At 38.6% G+C, this 14,935-nt stretch overlaps 1 protein-coding gene across 3 annotated transcripts in view; it reads right to left on the reverse strand.

The window, feature by feature from the left end:
• The window catches only part of LOC104217395 (dicer-like protein 4), a 45,701-nt gene extending 36,790 nt beyond the window's left edge, over positions 1–8,911 (reverse strand). The window contains exons 1-6 of one of the 3 annotated variants that reach the window (XM_009767632.2): positions 8,605–8,911; positions 3,734–3,911; positions 2,731–2,841; positions 1,783–1,923; positions 1,626–1,698; positions 337–377 (exon numbers count right to left, since the gene is read on the reverse strand). In XM_009767632.2, the coding sequence (XP_009765934.1) occupies positions 337–377; positions 1,626–1,698; positions 1,783–1,923; positions 2,731–2,841; positions 3,734–3,911; positions 8,605–8,762 (702 nt within the window). In that variant the 5' untranslated portion in view covers positions 8,763–8,911. Of the gene's footprint in view, positions 1–336; positions 378–1,625; positions 1,699–1,782; positions 1,924–2,730; positions 2,844–3,733; positions 3,912–8,604 lie in introns of those variants that run through there. The other 2 variants (XM_009767633.2, XM_009767634.2) reach the window with 2 other exon arrangements.
• Between the last annotated feature and the right edge of the window lie 6,024 nt (positions 8,912–14,935).

Raw genomic sequence — 14,935 nt, forward strand, 5'->3', positions numbered from 1 at the left:
TTAGCAGCCCAGCTCAGCCCAGGCAGGTAAAATGCCGCCAAGCTAGTCATTTGCTACCTAACAATGAAACACCCACAGCAAGAAACCCAGGATACAAAATGATAGCTTGGAAATTGGAGTCGCAATCTTATGACAGTTCTTAACAACTCCAAGAACTAATAAACCTATGACAGAAACCCATCCTTCACAAGTAACTGTTTTTGGACTTTATTGTTCCCATAATAATGATGTGAGGAAACTGTAATCTTTTATGGTCATCCTTTTTCTTTTTCTTATTTTTCAAAAGAAAAATAATTTATTGATGATGGAAAAAAAGCTTGTGTACAATAGTAGCACCTTAGAGCGAAGTAAGGTCTCAAGGCCTTCAACAGTAGCACCTGCAATAGTAAGAAGACAACATAATATCTGAGAGTTGAGGAGCATCCAAAAACAAATGTAGCTTAAAGGAAAGATACATCAGTTTCGCCTGGAAGAATGATTAGTATTGAAAGCAAAGATCAGATAGCAAGAACTATCAATCTGTCACAGCAATTGACCAATGCATGTCATGGCAAGCAGATTTCTTTCCACAAAGGCACAGACCCCAGAGATCAGATGAGTTTTTTTTATACAACAACAGATCCAGTGTAATCCTACAAGTGGGATGTGGGGAGGGTAGTATGTACACCTTACCTACCTTCAAGAAGGCAGCGAGGCTGTTCAGATGAGTTTTTTTTATAAGTCAAAAAATCAGAAAACTTGAAGGCATTTTCAGATTTATTTTCTGATAATACTCCTGTAACTTCTGTTGATCCCATTTCTAAATAGAATTCATAGAGGTCATGACGTTAAGAATCAACTATGTAACAAAGATACACATACTGTCATGCATAAGGAGGTAAAATTACACATATGCAGATGAGAGACACTATTAGAAAAAGGAGGTAAAAAGAGTACACAGGGACATTTTCCCACTCATACAAGGCTATATTAGACAGCCAGTGATATTTGATCATTAACATAGACAAAGAAAATATCATAACAACAATTCCTCTGCTTCCCCAGTCAGTTTTCAGTCAGGTTGACCAATTTTACATGGATAGGAGACGGGGATAAATTCATCATTTCGAAGTAATAGTTAAAGACTTACAGATCTCACAAGATGGAAAAACGTTTTCGCTTATAACAAGTAAGAAGTGGTCCAGAGAAATGAGCCCTGAAAACCCAAGAAAGAGACACAAATCTGGGACAGATGGTGATTTCTGGATGACATCTATACTTAAGATAATTTTGCCAAAAATTATCAAGTAACCTCAAGTGTGAGTTCCATGTCAATCCCATGTGACTTTATATCATTCTGCCGAAAATTACTGTGTTGAATCTCATAACACTTACATTCCATGACAATCCCTTAGCATCTTACAAGCACTGTGAAGTACTATTTGTCAATTTTCCCTAGATTAATAAATTTATTTAAATTATAAAAAAAAATTGTCAAGTTTAAAACACGAAGGTAACATATGAAATTACTGATGAGCTATCTGATTGGATCCAGCTAGTTGGAGAAAGTTACAACATATTGTTACTGGGTGAATCCATCCCAAAAAAGCAACAATACACCTGAAGATTACAGCACAATATATTACCTTTTCCTGATATTGGAGATGCAGTCATGCCAAGTATACGGGGCAGTTTTACTACATCAGGTTTGTAAAATATCTGTTAAAAATAATATACATGAATAAGAAGGCTACTACATACAAAACAAAGCATGCAGCGTATAACACCAGCTCAGCTAATTACCTTCATAATCTCAGCATAAGGATGATCACTCTCAACTTGTGCATAGTGGCACTCATCAAAGATCAGAAGAGCAATAAATTCAATCCTGATATAGCAGTGGGAAAGATTATGTAATAGTATTTGAGGGGTCATAACAAGGACCTGAACAAACAAAGTGCAAATTTGTTGGTCAAAACATTCACTTAGTGTCAACAAAAAAAAGTTACAGTATAACAGTCAGCCATCACTAATATCCACACTCATGCACAGCCCAAAAAAGGACCTAAGATGAGAAGACCACAGTATATAACACATAACATGGTTCAGTCAATCTACTACATATAGTTAACAGAAACCATGTTGATTCCTGTTTTTATTCTTAGTGACTATAAAGGATAATTTAAATGAATAAAACAAAACAAGCAAGTGTTGACGTCAACATTTGCGAAAGAGAGAACAAAAAACTGTAGGTCCCCACCCAAAAGTGAAAGGATCCAACAAACTCAATCAAACCATCTATGTCATGTATAGATGCACAATGACACTAAGCTAAGTGCTGTAAACAAAAAAAATCCAAAATGTGTAGAGACTTTCTACTTCTTTCAGAGTATCCGTGATACCCTCAAAATAACCCATGTAACACAGGAGTTCCAACCCGTACTTGTCGCTCTTCTCAGAATCTCCCTTTCTCAAGCACATAAGCATCATCCACTATCTTCAAAAAGGCTCAGAAAATTATGTAAGATTTCAATTGTAATTGGACAAGGTAAGAATACATTAATTTAGTTGAAATCAGTAATTCAAGTTTTTTTTTACCCCTAACATCAGTTATTCAAGTTTCAAAGAATATTTGTATTAAAATCTGTAATCGGAAGTTTGCATACCAAGAATGCCCATGGTTCTGTCTCAAACAAATAACATTCAGGAGATGATGTCCATCACCAACAAAAAAAGGTCATGCAGACTCACCTCATACTGTTCCATTTCTTTTTCCCAGTCTTCGTGGCTCTTCAAATGCTTGGATTTCCCGCAGTATGTCCCAACTTTGAAGTCAATAGAGTCTTCTATGACCTTGGCTTGCTTTTCCAATTTCAAAAGCACATGAAAAAGAAAATTAACTTTTATGCCCATGCTTTATCATGTTTCAGACAAACTTTTTAATTCCCCACCCTGCCCCAAGTTGTAAGAGTACACTCAGAAAACAGAATGGGTTTAATCGAAGTAATAAGATTCTAACGAAGAGACAAGAGAGAATTAGTTAAACATATCAAATGACATTCTGAATTGAAGAGCACTTTCTTGTTCTCTACGAGATGTAAGTCTATAGGCCTTTTCATGCTAACCATTGACCAATTTTCAGCAAAATCGAAAAACTCTATATACTTAATTATTTTGTCTAGACTGAAACACTTAGTCTTCAATTATTTAATAAAATTTCTTTCGCCATATATGCGTAGAATATTGCGTACATACTAGCCACAAAATCAATAAAAATTTCTATGGACAAATACGATAAGTAAAGAGCTAAGTTGAAAACTCAATAATATGATGAATACAAAGCTGGAACAGCCACTGGACAAAAGGAGCAATGCCATCAGAACAGTAGCCGGAAAGATATGTGGTGCCTTTGAAGCAGCAGAAAGCGCAACGGCATCAAAGTGGTCACCCAAAAGAAGGGCTTTGATTGGGCCGGTGACATAAGAGAATAAAATTGTCGCTTCTATTTTAGTGTCCCCATGAATCAACAAAATTATTGTTTTATCAAAAAAGAGACTCAATTGAAACGAGAAAAGACAAAAAGGGAATTGTGTAAAATAGCTGGCGGAAACATGCTTAAAGCTCTCATATACCGCCTCAATAGCAAGGAAGATATTTGATATTTCAGCCATCTGATTTCATGTAAAATAGTTTTCATCTTTTATATCATAAAATTTAAAAGGTTGACCAAAAAAAAATTCAAAAATAAGCAAACCTGTTGCACCAACGCCACAGTGGGAGCAAGAAACACGCAAATGCTCTTCTGGGGTTTCCTAATCAGCTGTCCCATCTCATAGATAAGCAAGACGGCAATATGAGTTTTCCCACAGCCCGTTCCCAGATATACAACAACATTCTCCTCTAATGCTTTTTTACAAAGATCCATCTGATACCTGATAAGAAATAAAATCAGCAAAGCCTTGCTATAAAATCATCAAAGCACCTATCTCGTTGTTTTTGCCATTACTAAAACATCATTATTCAGTTAAATAGTGTAGTTAAATTCTGAAAGCGTTTGATAATTATAAAGAACTTCAGCTGTTTGAAAGTTCAAAGGTTTTATTGTAACAACACCTTAGCAAATAAAAGGTTCTTTTTTTTTTATAAGAAAATGTAGAGATTTTATTAAGGACAAGAGGGGTTGCTCTGATGGTAAGCAACCTCCACTTCCAACCAAGAGGTTGTGAGTTCCACACCTTCCTATCAAACGCCATGTCCTCGGAAATTTGAAGTTGCGTTATGTCCTGCCTGATCACCTCGCCTCAGTACTTCTTAGGCCGCCCTCTACCTCGCCTCGTAACTGCCAGAGCCAAGCGCTCACACCTCCGCACGTGCCCGAACCACCTAAGCCTCGCTTCCCGCATCTTGTCATCCACGGGAGCCACGCTCACTCTCTTCCGAATATCCTCATTCCTAATCTTATCCATCCGAGTGTGCCCGCACATCCATCTCAGCATCCTCATTTCTGCTACTTTCATTTTCTGGGTATGTGAAATCTTGACTGGCCAACACTCAGCCCCATACAACGTGGCGGGTCTAACCACCGCTCTGTAGAACTTACCTATAAGTTTCGGTAGTATATTCTTGTCACACAAGACTCCAGACGCTAACCTCAATTTCATCCACCCCACCCCGATACGGTGCGTGACATCCACGTCGATCTCCCCATCTCCCTGGATAATAAACCCCAGGAACTTCAAACTCTCTCTCTCTTAGGGATGACTTGTGAGTCAAGCCTCACTTCCACATCCGCTTCCCCGATACATCGCTGAACTTACACTCCAAATATTCCGTCTTAGTCCTACTCAACTTGAAACCTTTAGACTAAAGGGCCTTCATCCATTCCTCCAGTATCTCGTTAACGTCGCCTCGCGTCTCGTCAATCAGAACTATATCATCAGCGAACAGCATACACCAAGGCACCTCCCCTTGAATATGGTGTGTCAGTGTGTCCATCACCGGGGCAAATAAGAACGAAATGAGCGCAGATCCTTGTTGTAACCCCATAACCACCGGAAAAGGCTCCAAGTCACCTCCCACTATCCTAACCTGAGTCTTAGCTCCATCATACATATCTTTTATCGCCCTAATATAAGCTACTGGTACACCTTTCATCTCCAGGCATCTCCAACGAACGTCCCTAGAAACCTTGTCATACGCCTTCTCTAGGTCAATAAATAGTATGTGCAAATCCCTCTTCCTATCTCGATACTGTTCCACCAACCTCCTAATAAGATGGATAGCTTCCGTAGTAGAACGACCCGGCATAAACCCAAACTGGTTCTCTGATATAGACACCGCTCTCCTTACCCTCCCTTCACCACCCTCTCCCAAATTTTCATGGTATGTCTCATTAACTTGATACCCCTATAGTTGCTACAATTTTGGATATCACCTTTGTTCTTGTACAACGGACTCATCGTACTCCACCTCCACTCATCCGACATCCTCTTCATCCTGAGAATAACATTAAACAGCCAGTCAGCCACTCCAAGCCTGCTCTACCCACGTACCTCCAAAATTCTACTGGGATCTTGTCCGGTCCGGTCGCTTTGCTCCGACTCATCTTACGCATCGCTCCCACGACTTCCTCAACCCTAATACGTCTACAGTACCTAAAATCTCGGTGACTCTCGGAGTGCCCCAATCCCCCTAACACGATGCTCTTGTCCTCCTCGTCATTCAACAATTTATGAAAGTATGATTGCCATATTTGCTTGATCTGGGCCTCTTCCATCAATACACGACCTTCCTCGTCTTTGATGCACTTAACTTGATCCAGGTCACGAGCCTTTCTTTATCTCGCTCTGGCCAGTCGAAATAACTTCTTATCCCCACCTTTGGCCCCCAGTTACTCATACAGCCAATCAAACGCAGCAGTTTTAGCCTCCGTGACCGCTAATTTTGCCTCCTTCCTAGCTTCATTATATCTTTCTTTGTTCGCTTTCCTCTGCTCCTCGTCGGTGCTCTCCACTAACTTAAGGTATACCGCTTTCTTTGCCTCCACTTTACCCTGTACCATGTCATTCCACCACCGGTCACCTCGGTTCCCGCTAGAGTAGCCCTTCGAGATCCCTAACACCTCCCTCGCCGCCTCCCTTATACATTCTGTCGTTGCCGTCCACATAACGCTAGCATCCTCACCACTCTTCTAGGCCCCCATAGTTGTTAACCCAGCTCCTTGTCAAAAAAATATGTAACCCAGCTATAGCTTCAAAGGTCAGAAGGATAGCTTTCCGATGCAGCAGTAGGTCTTCATCAGGCCTGCACTTAAGCAGCGTGTCATCTGCATAGAGAATATGTGTACTTCAACACTGCATAGGAGCATGAATTTGGAAGGTGGTAGCACAGAAATATGACACCACGGAAAGGAGGTGGATAACCAAAAACATCATTGTTCCTTTTCGATGCGGCCTTTTGAAGGAATATTATGAAAACAAAGATTAAGTGGTTGTATCTCACTTAAGTTAAGAGAGAAACAGGACTTTTAGGGGGACAGGTAGTCGAGGGACAACAGGCTGAGGATCATTTTTCCAAACATCTATAGAGATTCATGCCAACTAGAGATGATAGTCTAACAAGTCTCTGGATACGGCATGAAGGAAGTGTATTTGGGATCTTAGATTAAGAAGGAACCATCTGAGATGGAAAGATGGCAGATATTGAAAATCTACTTGAAATGCTCTATAAAAAGACTTTACTGCTAGACAACCAAGATTACTGGAGGTCGGAGTTAGGGAGTGGTCAATAGTTAGAGTCAGATATCCGTAAAGAGCTAATACTGTAAGTTGCTTGCTAGGCAAAAGTCGGGTTTCCCTCGTTTTCCAGTGTGGATCCCAAGGACTCCAAGAAATGTGTGCTTTTTCGATTGGTTGATGACTAAAGGAGCGATTTTGAGAACCGAAAAATTGAAGAGGAGAATCACACGTCAATTGGTATTTCATGTGCAAAGATTCAGGAGATGACATGGATCATATCCTACTTCATTGCTAGGTAGCGTTACGTCAGTGGTAGAGCTTTAAGATGGTGCGAGATACAATAATGTGAAGGCTGATCTATTTAGTTGGGTCTAACACCGAGCGTGGGATGTTGCTCTATTAGCACTTATCTGGGTACCATGGAGAGAGAAAGAGCAGAGCTCTTAAAGGGACAAAGCTTGTTTTGACGTTTGAGGAATAGCCTCTCTTTTTTTAATGTGTTTTTGGTACACCAATGAGATTCCTATTTGCATAGAAGATTGGCGTCTTTCCTAAATAATCACATATTTATATAGATTCTCTATTTTTTACTTCCTTTTGCACGGAGCTTTTTACTTTTCCGTAAAATTACACTTTCCTCGATAATGAAAAAAATATACCTAAAGGAGTGGTTTAGTGGCCAATGAAGTGGGAGGAGAATCATGAGGTCTCAAGTTCAAATCCCAATGGAGGCAAAAAAAACTAGGTGATTTCTTGCCATCTGCCTAAACCTTAGTAAGTAGAGTTACTCAATGCATGTCAATTATCCCATAGACTAGTCAAGGTGCGCGTAAGTTGGTTAGGGCACCACCACAATAAAAAATATGAAGATAAAATTAAAAAATAAAAATATTATAATAATATTATATTATTTACAAATAGTAAGAGATACGGCGAAGGTCCTATACTCAAGCTATGTTGCTCGGACTAAAAAGGGCAGACGGCTTGAACCCGTGACCTCCAGGTCACATGGCAGCAACTTTACCGGCTACACCAAGGCTCCCCTCCTGTGTTGCTCGGACTCTTCACAAATATTGTCGGATGCGTGTTGAATTTTTGGAGGATCCGACACGGGTGCGACAGTATTTTGGAAAGTTCGAGCAACATAGAATTAAAGTCAATACACCCTTATAAACAAGAATTTTCACGTGTTTGATTCCAAAACAACAACAAAAAAAGTGGCTTAGCCTGCTTGCCTACCGATCAAAGAGGCCGAGAGTAAGCGTAAGCTTGCTGGAAAACTTCCCTTCATTCGCTTCTCGGAAGCTACACAACTCTGCACGTGACAAATGCTTTAAATCTCATTGTCACTTGCTATCAAAAACAATTTACGTGTGTTCAATCCACCGAAGGATAAGGACTCAAGCCCGCATTGAGGAAATTAATGTGTCTCTTATTTAACAAGCTTACGCTTTTTGAGTTGGTCAAAGTATTCAACATCATCCACCTCGCCTTTGAACGATATTACACTTGAAAAACCTTTAATTAATATATATTTCTATAAATTTCTCATAAACTGCGAATGAGCTCAACTATATATGTACCCACAAATAATTATTTATATAGACAAATAATCTATAAAATTATATATTCATCTATGCCGCCATGTCACTCGAAGGTCGCGGGTTCAAACTACTGAAACAACCTCTTGCAAAAACGAACTGTAAGGCAGCCTATTTCTCTAGATTTTTAAGTTAGTCAAACCACTTAAAATCACCACAAGGTTTTAGTTAATAGTGTATGATTCTATAAAATCTCACAACCCATGACACAACAAAAATATATGTACACAAATAATCTTCAAAATATACATTTAGCAATTTTGCACCCACAAGGGCAAAGAACTTACTTTCTAGCAATTTTTCTGGGGTCTTTCTCTGGTTTCTGAACTGAAACAGGAGAATCTATGTCGCCATTGAGAGACAGAGCAGAAAGCTGCTCAGTGATCGGTGAAGTTGCAGCACTTGGTGGACTCTCAGTGCCGTTCTCAAAGTCGCCGCCTTCCATACGGCGGCAGTGGCGGTGGCGGAAGCACCGGTAGTGTCTTACCGGCGGCAGAAAAAAAGGGTGATTGACTTTCAGTTGACTGGGAGAAGTGAATGTTTTTTTTTGGGGGGGGCTTACTTGGAGAAGTGGGTTTTCAGGTGCACCTTTTGAAAAAAGAAAAAATGCTGACACCGTTCAATGATGTATCAAACGCATGTGACATGTCACTTCCAACTAAACTCCTCACCTTTTTTATTTTGTTTTTTATCTTTTTTTATTATTATTTAAGTATAAAGTATATAAAGAGAGTTACCATAATATAATTTTTTTACATTATTGGTATAACTCTATTTCACTTATAGCAGGCTAAACTTTTTTGAAAGTATTTTTTTCCTCAAAAAAAATAATTTGGCAAAATTTAGATGTTTGGCCATGTTTTTAGAAGGAAAAATGCTTGAGTAGAAATAAAAGTGACTTTTGAAAAGTAAAAAAGTTAGTTTCTCCACAAAAATACTTTTTTGAAAAGTACTTTGGAAAAAAATACACTTAAAAGTATTTTTAAAGGCATGGCTAAACACTAATTGGTGCTCAAAAATATTTTTCAAATTGATTAGCCAAACACAAATTATCACTCACCAAAAATATTTTTTAAAATAAGCTAATTCTAGAAGCACGCCAAACAGGCTATTAATCCATTTTCAAGATAATGCTTAAATCGTTATGTTTTTCGTGCGTGTCAAAACTTGTCCGGTATGAACTTGAATAGTCACTAATTATCGTGTTATAAAATTATGTCACCCAGTGGTCAGCATTATTCTAAACATATTATTACAGTATATGTTTCAGTTAACTAGTTACTAATTAGTGCATATTACTGCTTACTAAATTACTACTACCTTTTAGTGAGATTGTTTATAAATTTCTTACCATATTAGTATAACTTTAAATTATTTATTTTTATAAAAATTCAAACTTGTTTTACTATGAATAAACTAACAAGAAATAAATCTCTCAATTGAAAATTATCACAACTTATTTACTACTATCCATACCCACTACACGTATCCTAATTACATAGCCACTTACAATACCATCAATAATCGGGAATCTGGCAATTTGACTTCCCCCATCACTACACTGGAAATAACCAATGCCATCAAATCCTTCCAACCCCTAAAGGCTCCTGGGCCAGATGGACTATACCCATATTTCTACCAAAATTATTGGAACAAAGTAGGTTCATCAGTAACTTCCTTTTGCATGGAGGTCTTTAGTACCCAAAAAATGCCACCAGAGGTGAACAAAACGTACCTATGCCTTACCCCTAAAGTACAACATCCTACCTCTATTACTCAGTATCGTCCCATAAGCCTTTGTAACACCTTTTACAAACTAATCACCAAAATTATAATCAATCATATTAAACCCCTACTATTAAGCCTCATAAGCCCTGAACAATCCGTTTTTCTAAAAAATCGTAAAGCATATGATAATGCAATCATCGTGCAAGAGATCATGCACCATTTTAGGAAAGAAGGGTGGTCAATCATCTTTTCTCCTAAAACTAGACATAGATAAAGCTTTTGATAAATTGGAATGGGGCTTTATACATGACACTCTCCACTACTTTAATTTTCCAAAACACATGATACAATCCTCTATCTCAATCCTAATCAATGGAGCACCCACTTATTTCTTCACTCCCTCAAGAGGCATCCGTCAAAGAGACCCCCTCCCACCTTATATATTCATCATATGCATGGAGATGATCCCCGTAAAATATACGTAGAAGTGGATTATAGGAATTGACACCCTATAAAACTATCCAGACAAGGTCCCATAATATCTCACCTTATTTTTGCTGACGACATAACATTAACATCTAAATTAACTACAAGGAGCATGAATGTGATGATCCGATAGGTCATCTCATATTTTAAAACTAAATTTCATGTTCCGAATCCTTAAGTATCTTATTTTAGCCTTTCTCAATTTGCATGCACGGTACGAGTATTTTTTGGAAGGCTTATATGTTAAAAATTGATAAAAATAAGAATTTTTACCTTAAAAATTAAATTGAGTTGACTTCGGTCAATGTTTGGATCAAACAGATCCGGATCTGTATTTTGACAGTCCCGGTGAGTCCGTATCGTAATTTAGGACCTGGGCATATGCCCGGAATCGGATTTCGATGTCCCTAATTCGAGATATGAATTTTTGTAGAAAATTGAAAGTCTGAAAGTTTAATGGTTTTAAGAACTGATTGACGTTTGGTCTTGCTGATACCGGGTTCGTATTTTGGTTTCGGATCCCAGTACAGGTCCATTATAATATTTATGACTTGTCCATGAAATTTGGTGAGAAATGGAGTTAGTTGACGTGATTCGAACGTCCGGTTGTTTTAAAGCTTTATTGAAAATTTCATTTGATTTGGTGTTCAATTCGTAGTTTTAGGTGTTATTTTGGCGATTTGATCGCGCAAGTAAGTTCGTATGATATTTTAGGACTTACGTGCATGTTTGGTTTAGAGCCCTGAGGGCTCGGGTGAGTTTCGGATAGGCTACCAGGTGTTTTGAACTTAGAAAATCTGGTGTGTTTGTTGCAGCTGGTATTCTGGTGTGTTGTGCTTCGCGACCACGAAGTCATTCTCGCGATCGCGAAAGGGATCTGGGTTAGAGGAGGATTTTTCACTACTCTAACGCGAGACCATGGTCGCGAACGTGGAGCGTTGGGGGGTTGCTCTACGCGAACGCGAACACGACCCATCTCACGCGAACGTGTAGATTTAGCTAGGCTGGGTAGTGGAGTTGAGGTAACTCTACGCGAACGCGAGCCCAGTCTCGCGAACGCGGAGGTCATGTGGGGATAGACCTTCGCGAACACGTACAACTACTAGCGATCGCGTAGGCCACTTAGGCCCTACTCTTCGCGAACACGACAGTATTCACTTGAACGCGATGAACAATGTTGCCCAGTTATTAAACAGTCCCATTATGGGATGTTTGGCCATTATTTCAAAATTTCAAAACTAGAAGACCTAGAGGTGATTTTTCCAAGATATTTTCTTCCCCAATTTTGTTGATAAGTGATTCTAACCTACTTTCTTTCAATTAGCCATTAATTTTCATGAGTTTTCAACCTAAAATCTATGATTTTCATGGTAGAAATTGGGGGTTTAGGTAGAATTATGGATTTTTGTAAAAAATAGATTTTAGACCTCGAATTGAGGTCGGATTTCGAGACAAATTACATAATTAGGCTTGGGGGTGAATGGGTAAATGGATTTTGGTCCAAACATCGGGTTTTGACCAAGCGGGCCTGAGTCGATTTTTGACTTTTTAAGGAAAAGTTTGGGAAATCTAATTTTATGCATTGTAATTAATTCCTTTAGCAATATTTGATGTTATTGAGTTAGTTGTGGCTAGATATGAGTGGTTTGGAGGCAGATTCTAGGGGAAAGGTCCCGGTAGAGCTTTGAATTGGCCGCGAAGTGATGTAAGTGTTATGTTTAACAGTGACTTGAGGGAATTAAGAACCCTCAGACTATATGTTATGTGATTCTCATGCGATCGGCGTATATACGAGGTGACGAGTGCTTATACGCCGCTGAATTATCTATTTTCCCTCGATTTACCTTTTTTCCTTAATTGTTTCCTTTCCTATCTTAACCGTTATATGGTCTAAATGTTTTACATGCTTAACTGCTACATGTTAATCAATATCTTCTCCTGTTAATAATGTTAGTTCTTTTCATAGTTTCACGAATCCCTATTGTTTGCTTAAATTGACTTGTTTGCACCTTCTAATTGTAAATTGCTGGATTGGTCTAGCTGTGTAGTATTACTTGTGTAGATTCTATAATGTGCAAGTTTTCCTTTTGGTTCAGTTTGGCATTTACTGATTGTAAAGCCTTTGTAGTTTGAACCATTGATTTGACTGTGCTTTGAGCATTTAGTACTGATATGGTGGGATCGGGCTATACGCTGCAGCAGGTATAATAAGGGTGGATTGATATGGCAAAATACAGGTGAATTTGTATTGTAAGGTAGGATCGGGTTGCACACCGTAATAGGTGTATTGATATGGTGAAATAAGGGTGAATTATGATATTGATATTGACATATGGTGGGATCGGGTTGTGCGCCACAACATATATATATTATTTACTGTTGTTGATATTGTTACGGCGAAATAAGGGAGGATTATGTGTTGTCTAGTGGGATCGGGTTGCACGCCGCAACAACCTATATGTTTCCATTTCTTGAGCTGTGTTGGTTTTCCGGTATTTGTATTTGAACTGTTAAAGATTGGTAATTCTGGGCGACGCTGGTTTATTCTTGAGGTTGTGATTATTATTTTTAGTTGAGTGTTTAATTATGTTCAATATTTCTATTATTCTATTATTATTACTCCGACACGTGATTTTTTCCCTATATGTATTACTCCAACAAATTCAAAACAAAATAATTTCTTTCATTTTTTGCAATTTTGTTGGATTTCGTGGCATTTTCTGTTAATTATTTGCATTCGTCTGTGCACGTTTATTTTATTTAATTCATGAAAAATACAAACAAATATATTGCATCTGCATTTACGATTTAATTTTATATTTGTAGATTAATTAGTAAATTAGTTTGTTTATAAAAAATGAAAATCACAAAAAATATTTCATTTTTGCATTTTTACTTTTTAATTTTGTAATTTTCTTTAAATTTAGGATTTAATTAAATATTGTAAATACCATGATGAGTGATTAATCTAATTGGGTAGGCTAATTTAGTTTAAAAATTATTATTATTAATTTAGGTTTTATTTTAATTTTGAAAAGAAAAGAATTTTGAAATTGAAAAAAAAGAAGAAAAAGAAAGAAATCCAGATATGGGCTAAAACCCATTTAATTGTCCCCAGCCAAAACGAAATTACCCAGTACCCGACCCAAACCCACGCCTTGACCCGGTCGGTTTTCCCCCCAAACCAAACGACGTCGTTTCATGGGCAACATATCAGGACCGTCGAGGTTTCTTGATCGGACGGTCCTGAAGCCCGGGCGACTTAGTATTTAAATGTCCAAACCTGCCCCCTACCCCTCACTCATCTCTCTCACAACCCACCCCTGCAAACCCTAACGCCGCCGCCCCAAATCCCCCCACCTCTAGTGGCGGCGTCACCCCGAACTGACCTCAAATTAACACCAAACACCCTCCTCAACTCCCTCAGTCCAAATCTACAAGCACCTTACATCGAACAAGCCCAGAACGTCTCGAATCTTGGATTGAAAGAAAAACCCTAGCGCCGCCCCTGTGTTCTCCGGTGGCGGCGCCACCTCGGTTCGACCCCAAAATCACACCCTTGAACCCCCGTCTCTCCCTCACTCTAAATCCCCACTTAGATTCCCTCGAATCACTCCAGAACTCTCCGAATTTCAAATCTGAGTTCGAACCCTAAAATTCTGTCAAAGTTGTGGGCATGCATGACCTTAAGCCTCCGATTTGCTCGAGTTTGAAGTCTGATTCAACACGAATTGATGCTGCTCATTTGTTCTTGACAAAGAACAAGTGATTAGCATCAGTTCTGTTTAAATCAAGGTGTCCGACGCCATTTCGGGATTGCTAGGGTAAGTTTCCTTCCCTTTTTCTTTTCTATCCGAGTTTACCTTCTGTTCCTCTTCTTTTCTTCTCCCTTTCTTTAAGTTTTTTTACCTTGATTGAAATTTGAACAAGGTTCTGGACCTAGTTTCCCTTAAGATTGATTTTGCGTTCGTATATGTTCCGTTGGCTTTTCACCTTTCTTTTGTTGAAGTTTATGGTCTGGTTAACTTTCATTAGTGCCATGCTTAAATTTCTCATTTTTGTCTTTGTTTTGGTCACTAAGCTTAATTAGTTAGCTTAATTAGTTCCTCGCCTGTTTGTGATTGTTAATTAATTGATTTGTTTTTTTTAGTCTTCTGAATTTTTTTGGGTTTCGTCTATGGGCTCTTAGGTCAGTCTAAGATCTCATGTTAAAGGTGTTCTGTTTGGTCTGAGTCTGAGCCCATGTCTAGTTAAACATTGAGCCCGTTCTGGGATCCAAAGCCCATGTTCAAGTCTGGCCAGGCTTCAAGGTAAAATACAGGGGTAATAGGGGTAAATTGGGTAAGTCACTTAAGGGAATCTTGCTATAACAGACTAGGAAGCTTCTAGGAAGCTGAGGAAGAG

The sequence above is a fragment of the Nicotiana sylvestris genome, chromosome 11 (assembly GCF_000393655.2).
Source record: "Nicotiana sylvestris chromosome 11, ASM39365v2, whole genome shotgun sequence".
Taxonomy (NCBI): domain Eukaryota; kingdom Viridiplantae; phylum Streptophyta; class Magnoliopsida; order Solanales; family Solanaceae; genus Nicotiana; species Nicotiana sylvestris.